This window comes from Durio zibethinus, chromosome 10 (genome assembly GCF_047325235.1).
Source record: "Durio zibethinus cultivar Kanyao isolate XHJ-2024 chromosome 10, ASM4732523v1, whole genome shotgun sequence".
In the NCBI taxonomy this organism is placed as follows: domain Eukaryota; kingdom Viridiplantae; phylum Streptophyta; class Magnoliopsida; order Malvales; family Malvaceae; genus Durio; species Durio zibethinus.
The window spans coordinates 29,028,649-29,052,717 of NC_143171.1; the positions used below are offsets into that span (position 1 = coordinate 29,028,649).

The 24,069-nt window shown below is 29.4% G+C and overlaps 2 protein-coding genes and 1 pseudogene across 8 annotated transcripts; 1 reads left to right on the plus strand and 2 right to left on the minus strand.

Annotated features, from left to right (window-relative positions):
• Positions 1-11,032: 11,032 nt before the first annotated feature.
• Positions 11,033-17,487, plus strand: LOC149516664 (putative disease resistance RPP13-like protein 1). Of its 6 annotated transcripts, none has more exons than XM_089767233.1 (7): positions 11,033-15,447; positions 15,668-15,789; positions 16,101-16,234; positions 16,428-16,591; positions 16,691-16,816; positions 17,055-17,098; positions 17,275-17,487. In XM_089767233.1, exon 1 carries the CDS (start codon positions 11,228-11,230, stop codon positions 15,338-15,340), a length of 4,113 nt encoding a protein of 1,370 aa, XP_089623359.1. In that variant the 5' UTR covers positions 11,033-11,227; the 3' UTR covers positions 15,341-15,447; positions 15,668-15,789; positions 16,101-16,234; positions 16,428-16,591; positions 16,691-16,816; positions 17,055-17,098; positions 17,275-17,487. The 6 variants fall into 6 exon arrangements, with proteins under 6 accessions (XP_089623359.1, XP_089623361.1, XP_089623360.1 ...); XM_089767235.1 differs by having other exon boundaries at positions 16,428-16,550; XM_089767234.1 differs by having other exon boundaries at positions 15,668-15,817; positions 16,428-16,816.
• Positions 17,488-19,875: 2,388 nt separating this feature from the next.
• Positions 19,876-21,464, minus strand: LOC149516665 (formate--tetrahydrofolate ligase pseudogene; annotated as a pseudogene).
• LOC149516666 (uncharacterized) lies at positions 20,683-23,956 on the minus strand. Of its 2 annotated transcripts, none has more exons than XM_089767239.1 (7): positions 22,197-23,956; positions 21,885-22,006; positions 21,598-21,773; positions 21,404-21,499; positions 21,185-21,261; positions 20,978-21,090; positions 20,683-20,858 (listed from the first exon to the last, which is right to left on the minus strand). In XM_089767239.1, exon 1 carries the CDS (start codon positions 23,870-23,872, stop codon positions 22,265-22,267), a length of 1,608 nt encoding a protein of 535 aa, XP_089623365.1. In that variant the 5' UTR covers positions 23,873-23,956; the 3' UTR covers positions 20,683-20,858; positions 20,978-21,090; positions 21,185-21,261; positions 21,404-21,499; positions 21,598-21,773; positions 21,885-22,006; positions 22,197-22,264. The 2 variants fall into 2 exon arrangements, with proteins under 2 accessions (XP_089623365.1, XP_089623364.1); XM_089767238.1 differs by having other exon boundaries at positions 20,683-20,863.
• Between the last annotated feature and the right edge of the window lie 113 nt (positions 23,957-24,069).

Consider the following 24,069-nt stretch of genomic DNA (forward strand, 5'->3'; position numbering starts at 1 on the left):
TAAAACTTTACCAACATATTAGAAAGTTTTCAAATTAAAAATATAAAAAAAAACCTTATCAACATATTAGAGGCTTTTAAAATTTTTAAAAATAATTTTTAAAAAATAAATTGATTTTGGAAACAAAACCTTATCAACATATTGAAAGGTTTTGTAATTTTGAAAATAATTTTGAATAATAAAATTAAATCTTATCAACATATAAAAAGGTTTTTAAGAATTTGAAAAATAATAATATTTTTGAAAATATATTTCTACTAACATATTGAAAGATATGTTTTAGATAAAACCTTATCAGTATATTGAAAAGTTTTGCTTTTAAATAATATTTTGAAAAATAATAATATTTTGAAAATAAAACCCTAGTAACATATTAGAGGATATTTTTCTTGATGATAACATCTTATGAACATATTGGATGATTTTTGATAAATTTATTTTGGATATTAGCATTTTATTAGGTTTTTTATCTCCCAATAATGGAATTACTAAAATGTTGCAAATAACAATTTTATGTAAATTTCTAAGTGAAGAATTTTTTTAAAATTTTACCAATATATTGGTGAATTTAGAAAAATTTTCAATACTAAAGATTCTATGAACTTTACAATTTTCATTAATAAAGTCTTTTAGAAAATGTTAAAAAATCTAATGATAGTGCATTTTCAAGCGTAACAAATGGTCTCCTTAACTACTCTTGAGGTGAAGAAATGTTTTAAAATTATTACCAACATATTGAAGTAATTTAAGGATAATTTTCAATAATTAATTATTTGATAAGATTTTTTAAGGCTTTGATAACATGAAATCAACTAAGGTATTATAACTTTTCCTACACGTAACTCTACTCCTAAAACTAATTTTATTTTTGTAGACTAGAATCTATCTTTTTAAGGAACTTGAGTTAAGCTTTGGACCTCTCTTTAAAAAAAGATAAATTCAGTCAGACAACTAATTGCACATGAACAAAAAAGTTTAGTGATGACTCTTAAAGTTATATTTAACGATAGGTTTATGGACTTATATATTATAACAAGCTATTTTCTTACATATTTATACTATATATACATGATTGTTTCATGGTAATTAGGTGAATTTGAATAATGAGTTTTTTTTTACCACTTTTAATTCAAGTATGATTAATTTACTTAAATCATTTTTTAAAACATTCCACCTTGTCAAATGGGATGACAATGGGTAGGATATGAGGTGAGTAGAGCATTTCCCATTTTCATCTCTATGAGTATTTAATGGGTATGGGTAATCTTTATATCTATAACTTTTTTAAAAAATAAAAATAAAAATAAAAATATATTTTTTTTAGCTTTTTTATTTTTATCTTGCTTATTTAGGTATTTTTTTATAAATATATATTAGTATATTTTTTAAAATAGAAATATATTAACTTTAATTAATCTAAACTAATAATGTATATTATTTAGTAAAAAATCTATTTACTAAATATATATATGTAGGGTACAGGTACAAGATAGTGTTATATTACCTGTCCACATCTCCTACCTGATAAAAATTTAAAATCATACACATCCTTATTCTTACCATATAATACCCATCTCTATCCTTATAATGTAATACCTATCTTTATTATTGTTTGCATAAAAAGTCAGATTCCTATTGTGTATGACTAAGATTTATGTTTATATTGTCAAATAAAATAATACATAGATTTTGATATTTAGAGTGTATTAATAATCACTCATGTTTTTTCATTGTTGATTGTAATTAAAATTAATTTATTCAAATTTGAAAAATGATAAAATTAAGTTGAAACTCTCATTACACTTTTTAGGTTTCCATGTAGAAAAAAATACAATGCATACACAATCAATTTCACATATATCTTATTACATATGATATACTCCATTTATCTGAAATCTTATGTTTGATTTGTTTATCAAATTAAACTTTTAATCGTTATTTTTCAAAAGATAATGGAAAATAAAATTGTTAAAAAGATAATATTTTAAAACTAATTAATCTCAAATCATATTTTTAAAAACTTTCATGAAACCACTATGCAATTTAATTTAATTTTTCTGTGTTCATTAATTTTAGGATCTAAAGAAGAAAAATATGATACTTTCTTATGTTTTTGATACTTAGGAATTTCTAATTATTTATATTATTTATATTATCAATAACTTTAAATTTTTGCCTTCCACCTCTTGGCCTAGTAGCTAAGAGGCTTTGAAGAAGGCATGTGGGTACGAGTTTTAACCCTGTCATCCCCCTTCCCCCCTTGTAAAGGCTTTGCCTTCCTATAAATAAAAAATAACCTTTTTTTTTTTGTAATTTCATACTTATAAATTACATTATTAGTAATCCAAAACAAGAAAAAAGTTACATGGATACCTTTTTATTATATTCTTTATAGTAATTGTAGTAATGTACAATTATCTTTTTGTATGAATAATCAATAACGGTTGTGTAACACAAAATAACTAGCTCTAAGTTTCAATAGAATGTCACTTTAGCATTTAAAAATTTTGAAAAACATGAGATGATAGAGAGAGTTAACTTTATGGGATAAGAGATAGTTGACTCTCTTTCTTGTAATCTAACACATAATAAGCTTCCATGAATGTTGAAAAAATACAATACTTGGAATTGAAATATAGGTATAAATATACGAGATGTAATGGTATTTATCTATTCATAATTTTAGTTGTAAATTCTTTGTCGACTTCCATAGTTTATAAAATGCACTCCATATAAAAAATAAAAAGAAATTAAAAAGATAAGAACATTGATGATTAAATAATATAATAAATAAATAAATAAACTTAATATTTACTTCATTTAATATGATTATTCATAATAACATAATTGTTGTTTTCGTTTCATATTTATGAGTTAAAATATTGATTTTAAATGATAATTTGTATATAATAATGAAATTATGATTTTTATTTTTAAATTTTTACTTTTGTAAAAAACATGTATAAAAAAAAGAAAGTGAAAATCTATTTAAGTTAAGATATCTAAACTTAACATTCTCTTAATCTCGATTGTAACATTTACATATCAACATCATTAACATCTTTAATTCAAAGGCTACCAAAAGTATAAGAAGATGTACATGTACTTGATAAAACATTAAAGATTTAATGAAAATTGATAAATCATGTTTCACTATTGAAACGATGATTAGTATGCATGAGTTTTGAAAGATAATTTATTATAGAATAAATTTCATCAAGTCTTTAAGTTTCAAGCAAAATTCAACTCAAGTCCAAAAGTTTGAAAAATATACATTTTGTCCCAAACTTTTCAATTAATAGGACAAGGAAGTCATTTTGTTAGTTATCTCTTAACTATTCCAATAACAGTATTATTAAAAGATTTTTTTACCCTTAAAAAATAAAATCCCCAAATACTCACACAAAGTAATAATTTATAATAATATTTTTTTATTTTTTCTTAAAATATATAAAATATATTAATAACATATAAAAAGGATTTTTAGATGCAATATATAAAAACAAAATTTACAATTATAATACGATGATATGTAAATATGTATAATAAAATGAATATATTAAACATGTAACAATTTTTCGACGTGGAATAAATTTTTAAAAAAATGAACATGTAGAATATAATAAGAAAAATGTTTGGTTGAAAAAAAGAAAAGGTTTTATTTAAATTGTTACATGCTTAATATATTCATTTTGTTTTACATATATTTACATGTTAGCATATTTATAATTATTAAGCTATGTTTTTATATGTTGCATTTAAAAAATCTTTTTATATTATTAATATATTTTACATATATTGAGAAAAAATAAAAATAATTTATTATTATAAAATATTATATTATATAAGTATTTGAGGATATTTATTTTTTAGAGATAAAATGATCTTTTAATAAAATTATTAACAGAATAGCTAAGAGATAACTAACAAAAGGATCTTTTTGTCCTATTAATTGAAAATTTTTGGGTGGAGTATTCATTTTTCAAACTAATGAATTTAAGTTGAATTTTGTTTAAAATTTAAGAACTTTGATGAAATTTACCCTTTATTATAATAGAAAATGTATATAAAATTTCACTTCTAGGTACATATATTCACAAAAAGAATTAGTATTTGGAGTTTAATGTCAAACTAATAAAACTCATGGCTATCTAAATGTATTTATTTATTTATTTAGATTTCCTTTTTAAAACAATTTTTTTTTGTCAAAACAACAACTTTATTTAGTTAAGGGAAATAATTTCTTTAATTTTTTTTTCTTATCACCGATCCCTCAAACACATGAGCTTTTTGTGATACTAGACATTTTAGAGAATATATACATAAACAAGAGATAAAGTAAATAATATTTATTACTTATTTGATTTAATATATTAAAAATTATTTATTCTCCTTTTATTTTTATATAATGTTAGATTTCCACATAATAAATACAAAGAATAAATGTTTTTATCTTTTTAAGTATAAATTAGTTTAAATAAACAATCATAATATGAAAAATCAACATATTAATTTTAATATTTTTCAAGTATTAATTTTTTTTTGAATAAATTAACATAAAAATAGAATACAAAGAGTTAGCATTTTTATCTACATATAATTTGATTCTGAACAATAAATGTGTTCATTAATGATGTATATATATTACATATTAAGTTGTTAATTCATTATTTATTTGAAATAAAAAGTAAAATATGAAATTTAGAATACTAATATTTATGTTTTCATATTTTATTAATTAATGATCTAAAAATAAATTTTTAAAAAGAGAAAAATATATATAAATTTTTTTTGAACTTTTATAATTTTCTATCACCTAAGCAATTAAAATGATTGGAAAAGGAAATTTTATAAAATATTATTATATTAATTTCAATATTTTCATAATTAATTTATTTTTAAAATTTTTTCGTACTCTACTAACCATTGAATTTTAAAAAAAATAGAGATACACACAAAAAATATTATATTAATTTTAATAGAAGGATCAAATTACTTAAGTGTAAAATTAATTTGTTTTACACCCTTTATAACATTCTATACAATAAATGTTTTTATAAACCGATCATTAGATTTAACAATCTACTTGTACTTATCATTCATGTAAAGTTTTAAGCCAATTTCCTATCATTTTGATCAAGAATATTATCATTTTCAATATATACTAATAATTAAAATATTATTATTATCACATAAATAGTTATATATTTTAAATTTATTTGAAATTTGACATGTATCATTTATTTGAATAAAGCATAAAATTCAGTGGTTAGATTAACAAATATAAATTATGTAGAAAGATATGAGACAATGTAAAACTAATTTAATTTTACACAAGTCTAAGTAGATTCCCTTCATTTGCAGTTTTTATATTTAATTATTGAATGATTTACAAATAAATCTTTGAAAAGAAAAAGAAATATAAATTAAACTTATTTAAAAATTTTCATATTCTACTAATTACTTTAAATTAATTAATATTAGAAAGACTAAAAGCCACAAATTATCATTATATTAATTTCACTCCATACATATTTCATGAATTAATGATTTAAAAATAAAAAGACTAATTTTATAAAGCACAAGGAAAAAAACCTAATGAAATAAAAAAGATTTGATTCTTCATCTTTCTTACTGAATTTTAATATCTCTTAATTTAAATGTAACCATAATATAGAATTTAATAAAGGGCATTTAAAAAAAATAAATAAAAGATGAAGGAATCTTGGTTGCAATTGCTACCTGTGTGGGACCAATGGTGGGGAGGATAGCATCCAAGGTTGATAATTCGGATCGATTTTAAAAAATTAAAAATTAATTTAATTAAAATTATTTTAAAAGATTAATCGTTTTATTTTTAATAAGCAAAAATAATGGACCCGAAATAAGATGGATTAAAATTTTGATTTATTTTATTTTTTACAATTTTTTATTTTATAAATTTCAAAATTAATTAAAGAATAAAACAGAAAAATATTATTTTGATTTTTTAAAAAGAATTTAATAAAAAAAGGATTTTAAAAAATTAAAGATTTATTTTTTTATATAATTTTAATTTAATTTAAAAATATTTTTTATAAAATGATTCGATATATTTCACTTTTTTATTATTAATTTTTATTACGATAGAATTTTGATTAAACCATTAATTAATAAAATAATATATTTTAAAAATAAAATTTGATTGTCTTATTGAAAATTTTTATTTTTTAAATACTAAATTAACAGGAATAATATAATTTAAATATTAAATTACTAATCAATAAAAAAAACAAATCATGTCTATATTCAATTTTTACTCTAAAATGTTCATGACTTCATATTTATTTGCTCTATTTTATACGTTTCTCTTTGAAACAAGAAAGTAAGATCCTTTGTTTTATTTTATTATTATTTTTATATGAGGACGAATGAGTTAGGACAAATTTGAATCATTCAACTCGATTATTTAAAATAATGTCAGTTTACCCCGACATTGCTGCATTCAAAATCTTATTGGTCGTGCTATAAAGTTTTAAAATCTCATTCGACTTCTAAATGAATTTTAATAGTTCAGTTGATTCAGTTCATTAATTTTTTAATTTTAATATTTTTATTTTTAAATATTATTTTAATATAATTTAAAAGATATTTTAATAAATTAAATATAAAATAATTTTTTTTCTTTATAAAAATTAATAATAATATATAATTTGATTTAATTTTTTAATTTTACTTTTTATTAAAAAATTGATTTAAATTTAATATATCATTTAATATTCAAAATAAAGAAAAAATAATTCGTCAAATTAAATATTATAATTTTAAATTTTGATTTTTTTTTCAATTCTACTAATTGAGTGAGGACAAAATTTTACTGTTCAACTAATTATTCAAAACAATGTCAGTCTACCTATTTATTATTACATCTGCGCATGTGTTCAGAAAAGGTTCATGACATATCATTAAGATAGCAATAAAAACAAAATATTTCAAAAATCTTTTGACATATCATCATTTCATTAAAAAAGATGTGATTATATGGTGAAAAATTTTGAAAATTTTTAGCAATTATCTTTAAAATGATTTTATTAGCAATAAAAGTGTAAAAATTAATTCTATTATAATTAAGATACTAAAGGTCACCTCATTTTTTTACTTTTGTTTAGTTCGAAAATGGAGAACCAATTTGAAAATACAATAGTCATCATGATTTTTTTTTTCTCCTTCGATTTCATTTTGTATGTTTCTTACTGATATTTTGGTTAAATAAATTTAATTTTAACAGTTTTTTAAAATATTATATTAAATCAAAATTTTTATAAATATATTTTAAAAATTTTGAAATTCAATTTCATAATTTTTAACAAAAATAATCAAAATTGAGTTAATTTAATTAAAATGTCAATAAAAAACAAAATGGAACGAAAAAGAAATATTATAGAAGATAATGAAATACCTCACATATTAGTTGGATTCTTGAAAAGAGGTAATAGTCGATGGCTCCATGTGTTAGTTCGAACCAATTCTAATTTTTTCTTTTCAATTGCCTTTCAACTATAGAAAAATTACCCTTTTTGCCATTTTCCCACTTTTTTTTTTTTTTTTTGTGAAAATCAAACATATACAAGTATAAACATACACAATAAAACAAACCCACTAAATAGAAAAAAATCCAAAAATTAAAATTGATTCTAACTGCAATCCCTTACCCACAAATTTGTGAAATCCCGAAACTATTCAACCCTTGGAAAGAAAGAGAAGAAGAAGTTGATAAAAAAGAATAGAAGAGTCATTCCTTGAGTTTAATCCATTAGATTTTTTCAATTGGCATGTCCTTGTTCCTATCCATTTTGATTTGGTAGAGCTATTTTTTTTCTATTTTTTAATGACTTTAAACTAAATTGTCAATCTTAAGATAATTACAAATCTGCACAATCCCAAAGGAAAAAAAAAGACAACTTGGGTGTTTTTTCTTGGTATTCTTTTTGGAATATAATTTATAGTCAGAGATTAGTAGTAAAGCAAAAACTCAAACATGGAAAGGAGTAAAAAATTAGGCTTATTTTTCTCACCTTTTGCCCACTGTTCATCCATCATTTCTTCACCGATTTTGCTTGATCATAGATCAGATCTCTTGTTTCTCTTCATATTTTTTTTTCAATTTTCTGCATCTTCTTATTGCTAGACTAGTTATGGTGCAAGTTTCTACCTTTTCTCTTATGGTTTTGGTTGAAGAATCGAACCTCAGCAATTCAAAAAAAAAGAAAAAAAAAAGAAAGAAATGGTAGTGGTTATAATATATGTGAGAAGAATTTGGTTGATTTTTTATGTATTTGATTTTGCTTATGTGGATTTGATTTTTTTGTTTGCTTTTTTGACGTGGATATAGTATATTACTTGGCATCGGATTTGGCAATCACGTCATTTTTCTATTAATTGTTTGGATGTTTCCTGTTAGGGTGATTAAGTTTGAAACATTTAACAAATTTTGATGACTTAAATGGGATATATTAAAATTTTATGACCCAGTTCGGAAAATTAGTAAAGTTGGGTGACTAACCCTGTAATTTACTCCAGTTAATGTTCGACGTATTTCAATTCTTATAGTTTACCATTTGACACGAGTACTTTTATTCCCTTCTCACCCATACGTTTGAGCTTCACGTGTTGGAACCATGTAAATAGATTGTGGTGATACGTAACTTGAATTTTAATTTTTTTTTATCTTTTTATAAGTTAAATTTGATATATTGCTTCAATTATTAACAATATCAGATACTTTCCATTAAATTTATTGATATAATTATTGATTTTATAACATGATATTAATTTTCCTAATATAATAATTTAAATAAATAAATAAATTATTAAATTATGTAAATAATTTTTGTATTGACATAAAATAATTTTAATAATCTAAAATAATTCATAATAATTTTATCTTTATAGAAATTAAATTTGAAAATACTAATCTAATTATTAATATTATTAATTATTTTTTATAATTTTTTTACTGTGATATGTTTGATGTGACATTTTTGTTTAAAAGACTGATATTTACTTGCCCCATTTTATATTTTTTTCTTGAAAAAAAAATTGTGATCCTTTAATATATTTTATTATATTATTTTTTGAACAGAAGTATGGAGACGAATCAGTTACGACAAACTTAAAATGTTCAATTCAATTGTTATCCGGACATTATTATTAGACGTACTTTCATCCTGTATGTCGTGATGTAAAAGTAAAATGATTCCAAAAAAAAAAAACAAAATGGTCAGAAGAAAGGGACACCACAATGTTATCGGTCCAAATTGGATCAACAGAAGAAAGGGGCACCACAAAGTAATTGGTCAGAAGAATGGGGCACAACAAAAATTAGTCTTCAACGGCACAAACAGACGGTCCTCTTCGTTTATTCGTGTGACAATTTTCTTTATAAAAAACGAAAACGAAATTTGATTATTTGATTGTAAATTTATTTTTTTAAATACTTAACTAATACAAATATATAATTTAAATATCAAATTATTAATTAGTCCAAAAAAAAGTGTCCATATTCCTTGCTCCATTTTATATGTTTCTCTTAAAAAAAAAAGTAAGGTTCTTTATTGATTAGGAGAAAATGAGTTAGGACAAATTTGAATTGATCAACTTAATTATTCAAAATTACCCATCTAAATAATAAATTTTACTAAAGTCACTTCTTTCCGTTGCTTAACATTTTTTTAATAGCCAATTAGTCATTAAATTTTGTATTAGTTAATATATTATTAAAATTGATATTTAAAAATTACAAATTTAAAAAAAAATTAAGCATGAAATTTTTTTAAACAAAATAAATATTGAGACAAAGGGTTGAAGGATAAATTAAAAATAAAAAAAGACTCTTTTTTGAACATTATCTACTCTCAATTACTTCTTCTAAGCAATAAAATTCGTTTTTAATTTTTTATTGTAATTCATAATTAAAAAACTAATTTGTAAAAAATTATAAAATTAAATTAAAAATAATTTAAATTTAACAAATATTAGAAATTTATTAATTTATATTATTTTTATTAAATTAATATTTTTAAAAACTAAAATATCAATTTAAAATATTGTTATTAAAATCAATTCAGATTTGAATGATTTTGAATTCTCAAATTATTTTGAATTCATATTATTTAAAAATTCAAATCAAATTGAATAAGTTCAACTCATTAATTTTTTGGATTAAATTGAGTTTACTTATACAATATTATTACATTTAATTCACAAACAAGTGATTGATTCAATCAGTTATGCTTATTTTTTTTGACGAAAAAGTCTTGGGTTTGAATATTATCTGTGGTCTTTGATCCGAGGGATTGAGCAACCTATCTACCATTTAATTTTTTTTAAGCAAAAAAAAAATTCAATTCAATTAAATTGAATGAATATATAAAATCATTCTCCTACTTTATTTATACTTGATATTTTTTGCTTATACGACATTATTTCATAAGTTTTAAAAAATTGATATTATTACATAATTAAAATTTTTAGTTTCAGTTTCAATTTTGGTAGTGATAGTAGATTTGACAATTGAGATATTGATGTTATGTAAAACACTCATAATTAATATATTTATGTTATATTTTATATGAAAATTATATAAAATAATTAATATTCATACAAAAAGCAATAAATATATATTTTTAATTTTTGTTAAATTTATTTTTATTAAAAATTTTAATTTATGTTATTTTTATATTTTTTTTATATAATTTCGTGTTATGGCATAGTAATACGTTTTAAATTATCGAATTTATTTGGTAGACTCAAATATTAAAAAAAAAGGGAATTTATCGAATAGATTTCGTAGGGATTAATATATAATTCATGAGTATTTCATCAATTTTTTTTTTTCTAGATATGCATTTAAAATTTTTCATGCCTTATTACTGAATTGTCCTGCACACCATGAATCACGCTTTCCCTCGTTTACCAATAACCAGAAATGGCTGTGCCAGTACGTCCAAAAAAATCAAAGCCGCGTCAATGTGGGTCCAATATTATTAACTTGTAAAAAATTCAATATGGACTTGTAAAATGATTCTTGCAATCAAGGAGCAAAAGAAAGAAAGAGAAACAAAACTCGTCCAATTCAATACAATTCATCTTTACCCAACTCCACTTCTTCTTGCTAACCCAAATTCTTTTCTCAAATTTCTCTACTCTCATTTCTTCCTCTAATTTCTTGCAATAACGCAAGCCAACCATGTCTTTGCTTGGAGCCCTGTCCGCTATACGAGAAATTATTGTTTCCAAATTCTTTGACTATCTTCTATACAAGTTGGGTTCTTTTGAATTCCTGCAATTTTCCAGTGAAAAGCAGATTCAAGAAGAGCTCGAGAAGTTGAAGAAGGAATTGCTGGAGATTCGTCTACTGCTTGATGATGCTGAGGAGAGGCAGATAAAAAATCAATCTGTGAAAAATTGGTTGTCAGACCTCCAAATTTTGGCATACGATGTGGATGACATTGTGGACGAGCTTGAAACTGGAATTGCCGAGCGTAATTTGATGTTGAAACGTCATGGTAGTTCAAGTAAGAAACCCAGACTCATTTTTGATACTTTCGATGTTGTTTTGTTTAACAGTGTCATGATGTCAAAAATAAAAGATATCACTGTCAAATTGAAAGATTTAGAACCTCGAAAAAATCAGTTACAACTAAGAATGATCGACTCCTCGAAGTCCAAAAGAATAAAAGGAAGGCAGCAACCTACTTCTCTGGAGATTGAAACTCAGGTGTATGGTAGAGACAAAGATAAGGAGACAATACTTGAATTGGTTATCAAGAGTGATGATGAAGAAAATTTTGTGATTCCCATCGTTGGAATGGGAGGGATCGGTAAGACAACCTTGGCCCAGCTTATTTACAATGATGTTACTGTTCACAATAATTTTGATCTTAAAGCATGGGTTTGTGTTTCTGATGATTTTGATGTCACAAAAATCACAAAAGCAATTTTTCAGGCAATCACTTCTGAGCCATGCAGTGACAATGATTTGAATTCTCTTCAAGAAAAATTAAAGAATAAGTTGTCAGGGAAAAAATTCTTGATTGTTTTGGATGACGTTTGGAATGAGAATTATCATGACTGGACTATTTTACAATCTCCTTTTCTAACAAGGACTGCGGGAAGCAAAATTATCGTGACAACAAGAAGTTTTGCTGTTTCATCTACAATGGGTGCTTCTCATGCTCATTCTTTACAGGTTTTGTCAGAAGATGATTGTTTGTCTGTATTTGCTCAACATGCATTGGGATTAAGAGATTTTGGAGGACATCCAAATCTGAAAGAAGTTGCTGAGAAAATAGTGAGGAAGTGCAATGGCTTGCCTTTGGCTGCTAAAACCCTTGGAGGATTGCTTCGTACTAATGTTGACCTTGATGCTTGGCAAAAAATATTAGAGAGTGAGATATGGAAGCTATCACATCATCAGTGTGGTATAATTCCAGCTCTTCAATTGAGTTACCATCATCTTCCTCCACATTTGAAGCGGTGCTTTGCATATTGCTCCATTCTTCCTAAGGATTATGAATTTCAAGAGAAAGAAATAATCTTGTTATGGAAGGCAGAAGGCTTTTTACAGGAAGCAAGTGATAAATATAGCTTTGAAGGTCTAGGCCACAAGTATTTTAGAGATCTAGTATCAAGGTCTCTTTTGCAAATATCAAACAAAGACAGTTCTCGATTTGTTATGCATGACCTCATTAATGATTTGGCTAAATCAGTTGCCGGAGAAATATGTTTCAGAATTGAAGGTGATCAGAAATTTTCAAAGCACGCTCGTCACTTATCTTACATTGGTGGTCAGTTTGATGGCATCAAAAAATTTAAGGGCATTGGTGAAGCACAACATTTACGTACTTTTTTACCATTTAGGATGTCAAACTATATGAGTTGTTGGGTAACTAATGATGTTTTAACACATTTGTTGCCAAATTTAAGATGCCTAAGGGTGCTTTCTTTGAGAGGGTATCAAATCTCAGAGTTGCCGGATTTTATCAGAAATTTAAAACACTTGCGGTACTTGGATTTTTCTCGCACTCCTATTAAGTGCTTACCTGAGTTCGTTAGTACCCTTTATAATTTAGAAACACTTTTATTAAGGAAGTGTATGAATCTTGAGAAGCTACCTTTAGAGATGGAAAACCTAGTCAACCTATGTTATCTTGATATCACTGGTGCATATCGCTTAGAAAGCATGCCGAGTAATTTTAGCACACTAAGTGATCTTCAAACACTATCCGATTTTGTTTTACAAAAGGGAAAGGGATGTCAAATAAGGGAGCTAGAGGCTTTATCAAATCTCAAGGGTCAACTTTGTATTTTAGGGTTGGAGAATGTGGTTGAAACTCAAGATGCACGGAAAGCTAAGTTACATGAGAAATTAGGATTGGATAAGTTAAAATTGATATGGAGTGAAGACTTTAAGAATAGAAATGCAGAAATCGAGACAGAAGTGTTGGATTTGCTTCATCCTTCCAAAAAGCTTAAAGAGCTTACCCTCATGTTCTATGGTGGTGTGAGGTTGGCGGAATGGATGGGAGATTCTTCATTCAATAAGTTACTATCTTTGTGCCTTGAATATTGCCCAAATTGCACATCATTGCCATCAATTGGGCGATTGCCATTGTTGGAAAAATTAAGCATCAAGAGAATGCGTAGTGTAACTAGTGTGGGAGTTGAGTTCTTCGGAAAGAATGTGCCACATGCGTTTCCTTCATTGGAGACTTTAGAATTTGAAAACATGCTTAAATGGGAGAATTGGAACTTTTGGGAAGTTAATGAGGAATCTAGGAAATTCCCTAAACTTCGTGAGCTTCGTATTGTGAATTGCCCAGAACTGTTGGGGAGTATACCGGAAAATCTTCCTTCTTTGGAGAAACTTGTGATTTGTTATTGTAAGAAATTGGTGATTTCAATTCAAAGCCTTCCAAAGCTTTCAGAATTGGATGTTCAAGGGTGCCACGAGGTAGTGTATAAAGGTTTTGCAGATGACAGCTCATTAAAAAGAGTCCGTTTTTCAAGAATTCCCAAGTTTACGTGTGCAGCAGAATGGTTGACGTTAGGATCAATAAAAGTGGAATCCCTTAAGATCGACGATTGTAAAGAGTTGTGCTCTTCGCAAGAGAACAATTGGGGATTGCTAACTCAGTCGATGTCACTTGGTGAATTGAGTATTGGAAAGTGGTCTCAACTTATCTCTATAGGGGTAGAGGAGGAAGAAGAAGAATTGATGCAATTGAAAATCCCTTGCACCGTTCAACAGCTTACTATATGGGATTGTGAGAGGTTAGAAAAACTATCAACAACCTTGCACTACGTCACATCACTTAAGATGCTACAACTTTCGTATTGCCCCAATCTGATTTCTCTTTCACATAAAAATTTGCCTTCGAATCTAAAAACCTTAGTGATTGGTGGTTGTAAAAATTTACGGTGTTTGTTGGAAGAGGGAGAGAATGTTAACCTCAGCAGTGCATGTCTTCTTGAGCAGTTGAATATTAGCAATTGTCCAGCTCTGGAATCTTTATCATCAAGAGGGCAGTTACCCACGCGGCTTAAACTATTGCAAATATACAGTTGTGCAAAGCTGGAGTCCATAGCTCAAGAAATTCAAGATAACTCTTCTCTTGAAAGTATTATTATAAATGGGTGCAGTAATATTAAGTATTTACCTCAAGGATTGAACAAGCTCAGCCATCTCCGGTGCATACAATTCCGTAATTGTTCAAATTTGGTTTCCTTTCCAAAAAGTTGTTTGCGCACCTCCAACCTCAAAGTGCTTCTCCTCCATTCATGTGAAAAACTCCATGCTCTGCCTGACGATATACACAACCTTAGTTGTCTAGAAGAATTGGAAATAAGAAACTGCGCAAGTCTGACATCCTTCCCAGAAGAGGGCATTCCTACTAATCTCAGAAAACTTACCATCGAAGGACCCAACATCTGTAAGCCACTTATTGAGTGGGGATTGCATAGACTCACTTCTCTTAAATCTCTCTACATTTCAAATGTGTTGTTTCCACAAGAGGAGATAGAAATGACGTTGCCCTACTCTCTCACCCATCTCACCGTCATTGATTTCCCAAAACTGGAAACCCTATCCTCCGGGGGCTTTCAGGACCTCACCTCTCTGGAGTACTTGACCATCGGTTCTTGCCTAAACCTCAAGTCTCTTCCGGACAAGAACATGCTTTCTTCGCTTTTGCAGCTACATATTTGGAGATGTCCAGTGCTAAAAGAACAATGTGGAAATGATAAAGGACCAGAGTGGTCCAAGATAGCCCATATACCTTTTGTGGTAATTGGCGAGTGATACATCTATGATTCCAGCTAGTTTTGTTTCAGAAGATAATGGCTCAGACAATAATTTTTCATAGCAGCAAAGTTGAAAAGAAGGAAGTCAATGACTCAAAGTTGCAGGTATATCAATTTCAAATTGATTATAAACCTTACAAAAATTTTTTACTATTATAATGTTCCTTACATCTTCAAATTTATACACTAAAGAGAAAGGAAAACACTTTCAATTGATTTTATTAATCTTCAGACATTTAATTTCTTTTTAGGTTCATGATCCATTGCTTTTTTTTTTTTTTTGCATTAATTCAACAAAAATTGAGAATTTTAGTTATTTTTGCAGGATATGATACTAAGCACGACCTTATTTATAAAATGCTTGTTATCTGCTGAGAGTAAAGATTGGAGTTACAGAAAGGGATTTCACATAGGTCTCTTTGGTGCTGGTTGTTATATGGAGCAAAGGTTTATGAATTTTCTTTGGTATTTTCGGGTCAGCAAAGTGATTTTTATCTATAAATAAAGTCATTTCATAGCTAACCATCCATACTTTGGCATTAAATTGACACCTTTGACTTAAAAACCTGCCAATTTTGATAGCACAAGTATAGCTCTTTCTATGTTCAATCTAAATCTTTACTATTTTGGAGCATTAGTAAATTTGTTTTTATCATATGAATGGTTGAATTGAAAATACTAAAGTAGATGTCGGTGAAGTTGACCATGCCATTGTTACCATCTTTTAAACTATGATTTACTCTATTTGGTTTTTGTAGGACCTACCAACTACAGATGTCGGGAAGGCTGAATGATCTGTGCTATAGCTTTGGTAGTGAAAATGACATTGGCTGTCTCTTGAAATTTGAAGTTATCTTCTTTGATCCTGAGTTCCGTACAAGTATAATTGAAGGTTCTTTCATTTTATTGAAACAAATTAGAAAATCCAGGCATGGCTTGTTAAAAACACTAATTTTTCATGTTAACAATATTTTCATGATAATTTTACGTGTTTTAGTTTCTCCTATAGCTAGTTGGACATGTAATTGTTGTGGGTCTATGATCCATCATTGCAACACCTAAAGACACACTCATTGTTCTTGCAGTGTTCCTGTGGTCAATTGTGAGATAAAAGCCGTTCACCTATGACTCAAGTTAGTCCACAAGCTTTTTGCATGCTTGGATAAAAGATTCATTTATGGAAATCATTTCATGGAAAGAAAAATGGCGTAAGTAAAGTGTATACCTTTTTCCATATTCGTAATCAAACGTAAGTATGGAAATACAAAATTCCTTTTTATTCTTTTCTTTTCCCTTACTTTTAGTAACCTCCATTAATTATATTCTTATAATTGTACATTTCTAACAGAATGGTGCTGAAGTGATAAAGAAAAAGTGTGGTTCAATATTGCCCACAAGCTTTTGTCCAAATGGATGATAGTTTCATATGTTATCAAGAGGAAGTTGACTAAAAATCAATCAGAGGATGTCACAGGTATAACAATTTGGAAATGCATTGGAATAGTTGCAACACTTGGAACTTTAGGAGGATTTTGTTCCATAATTATATGTGATCTTTCATATAAAAATCAAATTTGAGAAACTGGCATTGCCAATGACCAATTCTTGCACATTTTATATGTGGCACAGAAAAGTTGAGTTTATTTGGATATATATATATATATATATATATTTCAAAGCTGACATTGATTGTATATTCATCTATGATCCAGAGAATTCAAAATTGTGAGAGCTATTTAATCTATGAAAAGTAAAGGTAAGACAAAGGGGTTACAAATTTACCTTATCCTTTGCTTAAACTCAATGTTAGGTATTTCAATTTGGAAAAGCTTTTCCACTTTCTTCATAACTGATTTCCTATTTTTAAAACAATGTTGTTCATCTTATTTTCATGTTGAAACTCATATGATATTATCATTGGTCATTTTTCAGGCATGCAAGAAGTCTGTACAATCTGTCACGTGGAAATTTGATTTTCATCATTTTTTTTAGGATGAAATGACATTAATTAGGCCTTCATCCAAAGTTTTAGTTAGGAAAAGGGAAAACTAATAATTTTCTGCTTTCAGGCATTCATGAAAGTTGTGGAATATGCGAGACAACGCAGATGGAAGAAGCTAGTTGAATTTAATGTTCAGATATTTATGTATTTATAGCTTCTTTTTGTACTTCAATTTTAGTACAATTGGAGCTCAAGAAAGGTTTGGAAGCTAGTTCTATACTGAAAAAAGGTGTGAAAATAGATGAAGGAAACCATAGTAATTACCAACAGAAAGAATACTTGTTCTGATGCAATGGTAAAATTCAAAGATTGCTAATTCCAAAACCTTCGATAAGGGCTTTTATTCCCAAATCTTCTTATTTGCATGTTAAATTAAAAAAACTTTATCATTAATTGCTGCAATTGATAGGTATTTTAAATTCTCTTATATTTTTTCGTATCATTTGTTTATTTCTCAAAGAAAGAGTATTTTTTTCTTGTTGCATATTGTTTAACCCATAGAAATGAAGTGAAACCTTCGTTTTTTTTTTTACGTTTTTTTCTGATAAGTTTGTCATAAAACTTGAACCAGGAACTTAAAAGAAAAATAAAAATAGTAAGTTGCAGTGCAGCACTCATATCATTCTTACCGGAAGAACTGTACCGATGCGTTGAGCTCATGCTTTGTGAAGATGCTTCCCTGCCTGTGCCTCAATGTCTGAGAAATGATGTAAGTACTGTACCAGCAGTGACATTGAACCTAGGCATCAGTGAGTAACACCATTATTGCAATGATTAAATGCAACACCCAAGCCGTTGCTCTTCTTTTCCACTAAACCATCTTACCTCTGCTTGAGTTTTTCTTTGTAGTCAATCCGTGCCATTGTTTAAAGATGTAAATAAAAATGGGTGCTTTGCTTGGAGACATAATATATCCAGGTTATAAGCGTATTATACCACTTGGAATATAGCCAGGTAACCAAATATTGATACCTTGCTTTATTATTTTTTCTCGCATGGAGATGCCGAAAATTATGATTTGCATCTGAAATCTTGAAAAAAGAATATGAAGTAATCTTGATGTTTTGAAATTGATTTTGTGGGCAGCGTGCAAGGTTTACAAATTACAATCTGTGAACGCAGCGATTACAGTGGCAGGTTAACTCAAGTTAAAGATCAGGTATGGTTCAAATCTAAACAATATTTTGTTCCATCTGATTTGAACATGAGTAAATCAAAGTTAATCCTGCTTATGGAAATACAGGAATATTGAATGCTCCTTACTCCTAAAAGGATCAGCTAAATTTCTCTCTTGCATCTCTCTGTGGATTTAGCTTTCTGGCTTATAAAAGGACTGAAAAGGTTTATGAAGAGGTTAGTTATTTCTCCAAGACTTCTACATGTTATCTATATTTAAATAATTGAAAGAGAAATGTATCATACTAAGCTTTGATTGACTTAAATACATGTTATCTTTTAAATAAATTTCAGTTCAAGTTGAAGAAGCTTTTGGTCGACAAAAGCAAATGAAGTTTAGACATGCATGTGTGAAGAATTTGCTACAATCAGCAAACGAGGATATTGTAACAGATCAAAAGAATGAGCTAGGTAGCTAGGATGACAATGCGACACTGATTTCTCTGCTGCCACTACCATTCACCATAGCCATGTGCAGCTTGATGGGCTAATATCAACTTCTCTGTCTTAATCGGAACTGAACTCCTTACGTTGAAAGATTTGTTTATGGTGATAGCAAAGACACACCATCAGTGGCACAATCATTCAAACTTGGATAAGATTCACTTTTCTTGCTCAGTTGCTGCATGCGCGCACTTGAGAAGTGCTCGGCAAGCATCTTAGAGAATCACATCTGCTAGAGAGGTTTCAATTAAAGCTTCATGAAAGTCCAATAACCTTTCCAATGGCAGTGTCCAGCTTAATTTCACAGAAGCAAGGCCATGTTGGGTAGCCCTGCTGGCATTATGCTCATTGTACCAACTAAAGGATAAATAAACCCATCTCCTATGCAGGCTCTCGCATTCCTTATTGGTAAAGTAAATCCACTTGGAGCTCCCTTATCCGAGGCATCGTGTGAAAATGAGTCCTGGGTTTTTCCCATGTAGATTGGTGGATCAGAAAACCTTTGTCTGCTGTACAACTTTTTCTTTGTCTCAGCCTGAGTTGACAAACAAAAAAAGAAAAGACTCGTGACGACAAGAAAACTCCTGGATGGTTTTGTTAGTTAGAAAAGTACTGATAGTGACAACAATCTTGTCTTCTTTAACATCACAGGAAGCTCCTTGATTGATTATTTAATGAAAAATGGGGAGTTTACCTGTTGGTGTATTCCAAACCACTGGCACAATATGACCTTGCTATTGCCTCTATTTCTCTTTAACACTAATACCCAAAGTATATAGGAACTTCAATGGCTGTGTCACATTGACACATTCTCGCAGGCCCTTTTGTTCAACTAGATGGACCCAGCTACATAAATAACACAAGAGATGCCATGCATGTGGGTGAAAACAAAGAGGCTAATTCTAAAGAATTCACTTTTGGAGTGCATCATAATGATTTTTATGGAAACGGATTGGTAGGAAAAAGACACTAACCGCTCCTTTTCCTTTTCCACCATGAGCATGGTGAGTAGAGATTATAGCATCAAATGCTCCAGCAGCCAATGCAGCGTGCAGCATTTCTAGCTACATTTTCATTTCTGCTTCAGTATCAGTTGAGAATTTGTTCACAGCGACAACCATATGCCTTTTTTTTTTTTGTTTGCAATATGCCTTGCCAAATTCACGCAACCAGTTTCAACCAGAGAAACATTCTCATTTAAGTAGACATGGTGAAGAGGCTTCCCAGCAACAACTTCAGGGCCACCACCATGCATTTTCAAGGCCCTTATTTTTGCTAGGATAACAGCAAACTGTTGTATTAGACCACTGTATCGGCACTTGATATTCATGAACTTATTTTTCTGTTCCAATATCAGCACCAAAACCTGCTTCAGTGACCACAAAACCCACCTGGTCCCATCAGCTTCAATGCAATCTTATCAGCCACGATCGAAGATTTACCATGAGCAATATTTGCGAATGAACCCGCATGAACAAGAATGGGTTCCCTCAAGGGTCTACATTAGAGTAGGGTTAATGGCATCTTCCATGAGCACTGTTAAAGCACCTGCTGCAACACCAAGATCGTCAACAGTTGAAGGATCACCAGCCCAGTTGTTTCCAATTACCATTTTGCCAAGCCGCTCTCTCGTATCAGCAAGCGATGTTGTCAGGGCTAAAACTGCCATTATCTCACTTGCAAGTGAAATATAAAATCGTGTTTCCCTCACCACTCCCTTTTTTCTGGGCCTTGGCCAAGGGTGATTTTCTTCAAGAACCCATCATTTACATCCATCACTCCGCTCCATGTGTTAGAATTTGGGTCAATATCGTTCTACCTTTTGAGCCAAAATTTCTTTCTTAACCACATTCCACAAATGAGTTTGCTTTTGTAGAACGAAAGCTTCTGCAACCTGAACTGCCAGCAACATCATTAATCAAATTAACCACCGTCTATTTAAAACTTAACATGTATTTCTTTTTCAATTATGTAAACATAGATAACATGTAAAAGTCTTGAGAGAGAACTAACCTCTTCATAAATCTTTTTAGACGTCCTTTTATAGGCTAGAAAGCCAAATCCACGTAGAGATCCAAAAGAGAATTTTTTCTCATTCTTTTAGGATAAAGGAGCATTTAATATTCCTGTATTTCCAGAGGTAGAATTAATGATTTGGAGCTTTGATTTACTCATGTTCAAATCAGATGGAACAAAATATTGTTTAGATTTGAACTATACCTGATCTCTAACTTGAGTTAGCCTGCAATTACAATCGCTGTGTACACAAATTGTAGTTTGTAAACCTTGCATGCTGCCTACAAAATCAATTTCAAAACATCAAGATTACTTTAAATAATATTTTCAATATGTGAATTTCAGGTGCAAATCATAATTATTGGCATCTCCATGCTGCATAAAAGCATAAAGGAGGATATCAGTAGTTGGTTACTAGTCTACCTTCTAAGTGGTTTAATCTGCTTGTAACCTGCAAATATCATGTCTCCAACAAAGTACCCATTTTTATTGACAGCTTTAAACAATGGCATGGATTGACTACAAAGAAAAACTCAACCGGGTAAGATGGTTTAGTGGAAAGGAAGAGCAAAAGAATAGGCGTTTCTTTTAATCATTGCAACAATGAAGTCACTCACTGATGCCTAGGTTCAATGTTACTGCTGGTGCAGTATTTGCGTCATTTCTTAGACATTGAGAAACTGGCAGGGAAGCATCACCTTAAAGCATAAGCTCAACGCATCTGGATAGTTCTCTAGTACGAAATATATCTGTCCTCCACTACCACTTACGATTTTTATTCTTCTTTAAGTTCCTGGGTTCATGTTTTACGACAATCTTATCAGAAAAAAAGGGAAAAAATTCACTTTTTTTTATCGAAAAAAATCCCTTTACTAATCCAAAATACCAAAGAGAATTCACAAACCTCTGCTCCATATAACGGCCAGCACCAAGAAAACCAATATGAACTCCCGTTCTGATATTTCAATCTTTACTCTCAGCAGATAACAAGCATTTTGTTGATAAGGTCGTGGTTAGTATCTTATCCTGCAAAAATAAGTAAAAAAATCTCAATTTTTTTAATTAATGTAAAAAAACCAGAGGATCACGATCCTCAAAAAAAGATTATATACTTGATGATCAATAAAATAAATTGGAAGCGTTTTCCTTTCTCTTTAGTGTATAAAGTTGAAGATGGAATAATCATTTTAATTGTAAAAAGGGTTATAATCAATACCTGTCATTTCTTTTCAACTTTGCTGCTCTGAAGAATTATTGTCTGAACCATTATCCTTTGAAACAGAATTAGCTGGAATCATAGATGTATCTGTCATCAATTTGCACACAAGGTATATGGGCTATCTTGGACCACTCTGGTCCTTTCTTTTCGAACCGTTCATTTAGCCGTGGACAATTCCAAATATCCAGCCGCAAAAGATAAGAAAGCATGTTCTTTTCTGGAAGAGACTTGAGGTTTGGGCAATGTCCGATGGACAAGTACTCCAGAGACGGGAGGTACTGAAAGCCCTTGGAGGATAGGATTTGTAGTTTTGGGAAATTGAAGATATCGAGTCTGGTGAGAGAGCAGGGCAGCATCATTCCTATCTCCTCTTGTGGAAAGGACTCTGCATCTGGACACCCATTTTGTATGGAGAGAATTTCAAGAGAAGCGAGTCTATGCAATCCCCATTTAATTAGTGGCTTACAGATATTGGGTCCTTCGATGACAAGTTCTCGGAGATTAGTAGCAATGCCCTCTTCTGGGAAGCATGTCAAACTTGAGCAATTTGTTATTTTTAATTCTTCTAGACAGTTGAGGTTGTGCATACCGTCAGGCAGGGATTGGAGTTTTTGACAAAATCCGAGGCTAAGCACTTTCAGGTTTGGGGTGATCAAACCACTTTTCGGAAAGGAAACCAAATTTGAACAATCACTTACATGTATGATCCGGAGATGGCTGAGTTTGTTCAATCCTTGAGGTAAATACTTAATATTACTACACTCAACGATCTGAATATATTCAAGAGAAGAGCTATCTTGAATTTCTTGTGCTATGGACTCCAGCTTTGCACAACACCTTATTCTCAGTTGTTTAAGCCTCGTTGGTAACTCCCCCCTTGATGATAAAGATACAAGGCATGGACAATTGCGAACATCCAACCGCTCAAGAAGACATGCACTTATAGAATTGACATTCTCTCCCTCGTCCAACAATAAACGCTGCAAATTTTCACATTTGTTAATCACTAGCCTTTTCAAATGCAAAGGCAAATTGCTCTTTGAAAGGGAAATCAGCTTTGGACAAGACAAAAGCTCTAGCACCCTAAGCGATGTGATGTAGTGCAAGCGTGTTGATAGCTTTTCTAGCCTTTCACAGTTCTCTATTCTCATTTGCTCTATGCTACCAGGGATCTTTAATTGCATCAATTCTTCTTTTTCCTCTTCTGCCCCTATGGAGACAAGTTGCGGCCAGTTTCGAATTGTCAAATAGACAAGGGACATCGACTGAGTTAGCAATCCCCAATTGTTCTCTCGCAAAGAGCACAACTCCTCGCAATCATCAATCTCAAGTGATTCCACTTTTGTTGAACCGAACATTAACCATTCTGCTGCACAAGTAAACTTGGGAATCTTTGAAAAATAAACACTTCTTAATGATCTATCATCTGCAAAACCTTTATACACTACCTGGTGGCACCTATGAATTTTTAATTCTGAAAGCATTGGAAGGCTTTGAATTGAAATCACCAATTTTTCACAGTTAAAAATCACAAGTTTCTCCAGGCAAGGGAGATTTTCTGATATACTTCCCAACAGCTTCGGGCAATTTTGAATAAGGAGTAAACGAAGTCTTGGGAATTTTCTGGCTTCCTCGTCAACTTCACAAAAGTTCCAGTTCTCCCATTTAGGCATGTCTTCAAATTCTAAACTGTCCAATGAACGAAATGCATCAGGCGTTTTTTCTCCAAGGAACTCAACTCCCACACTAGTTACATTGTGCAATCCCTTGACGCGTAATTTTTCCAGCAATGGCAATTGCCCGATTGATGGCAATGATGTGCAATTTGGACAATTTTCAAGGTATAAAGATAGTAAATTGTTGATTGAAG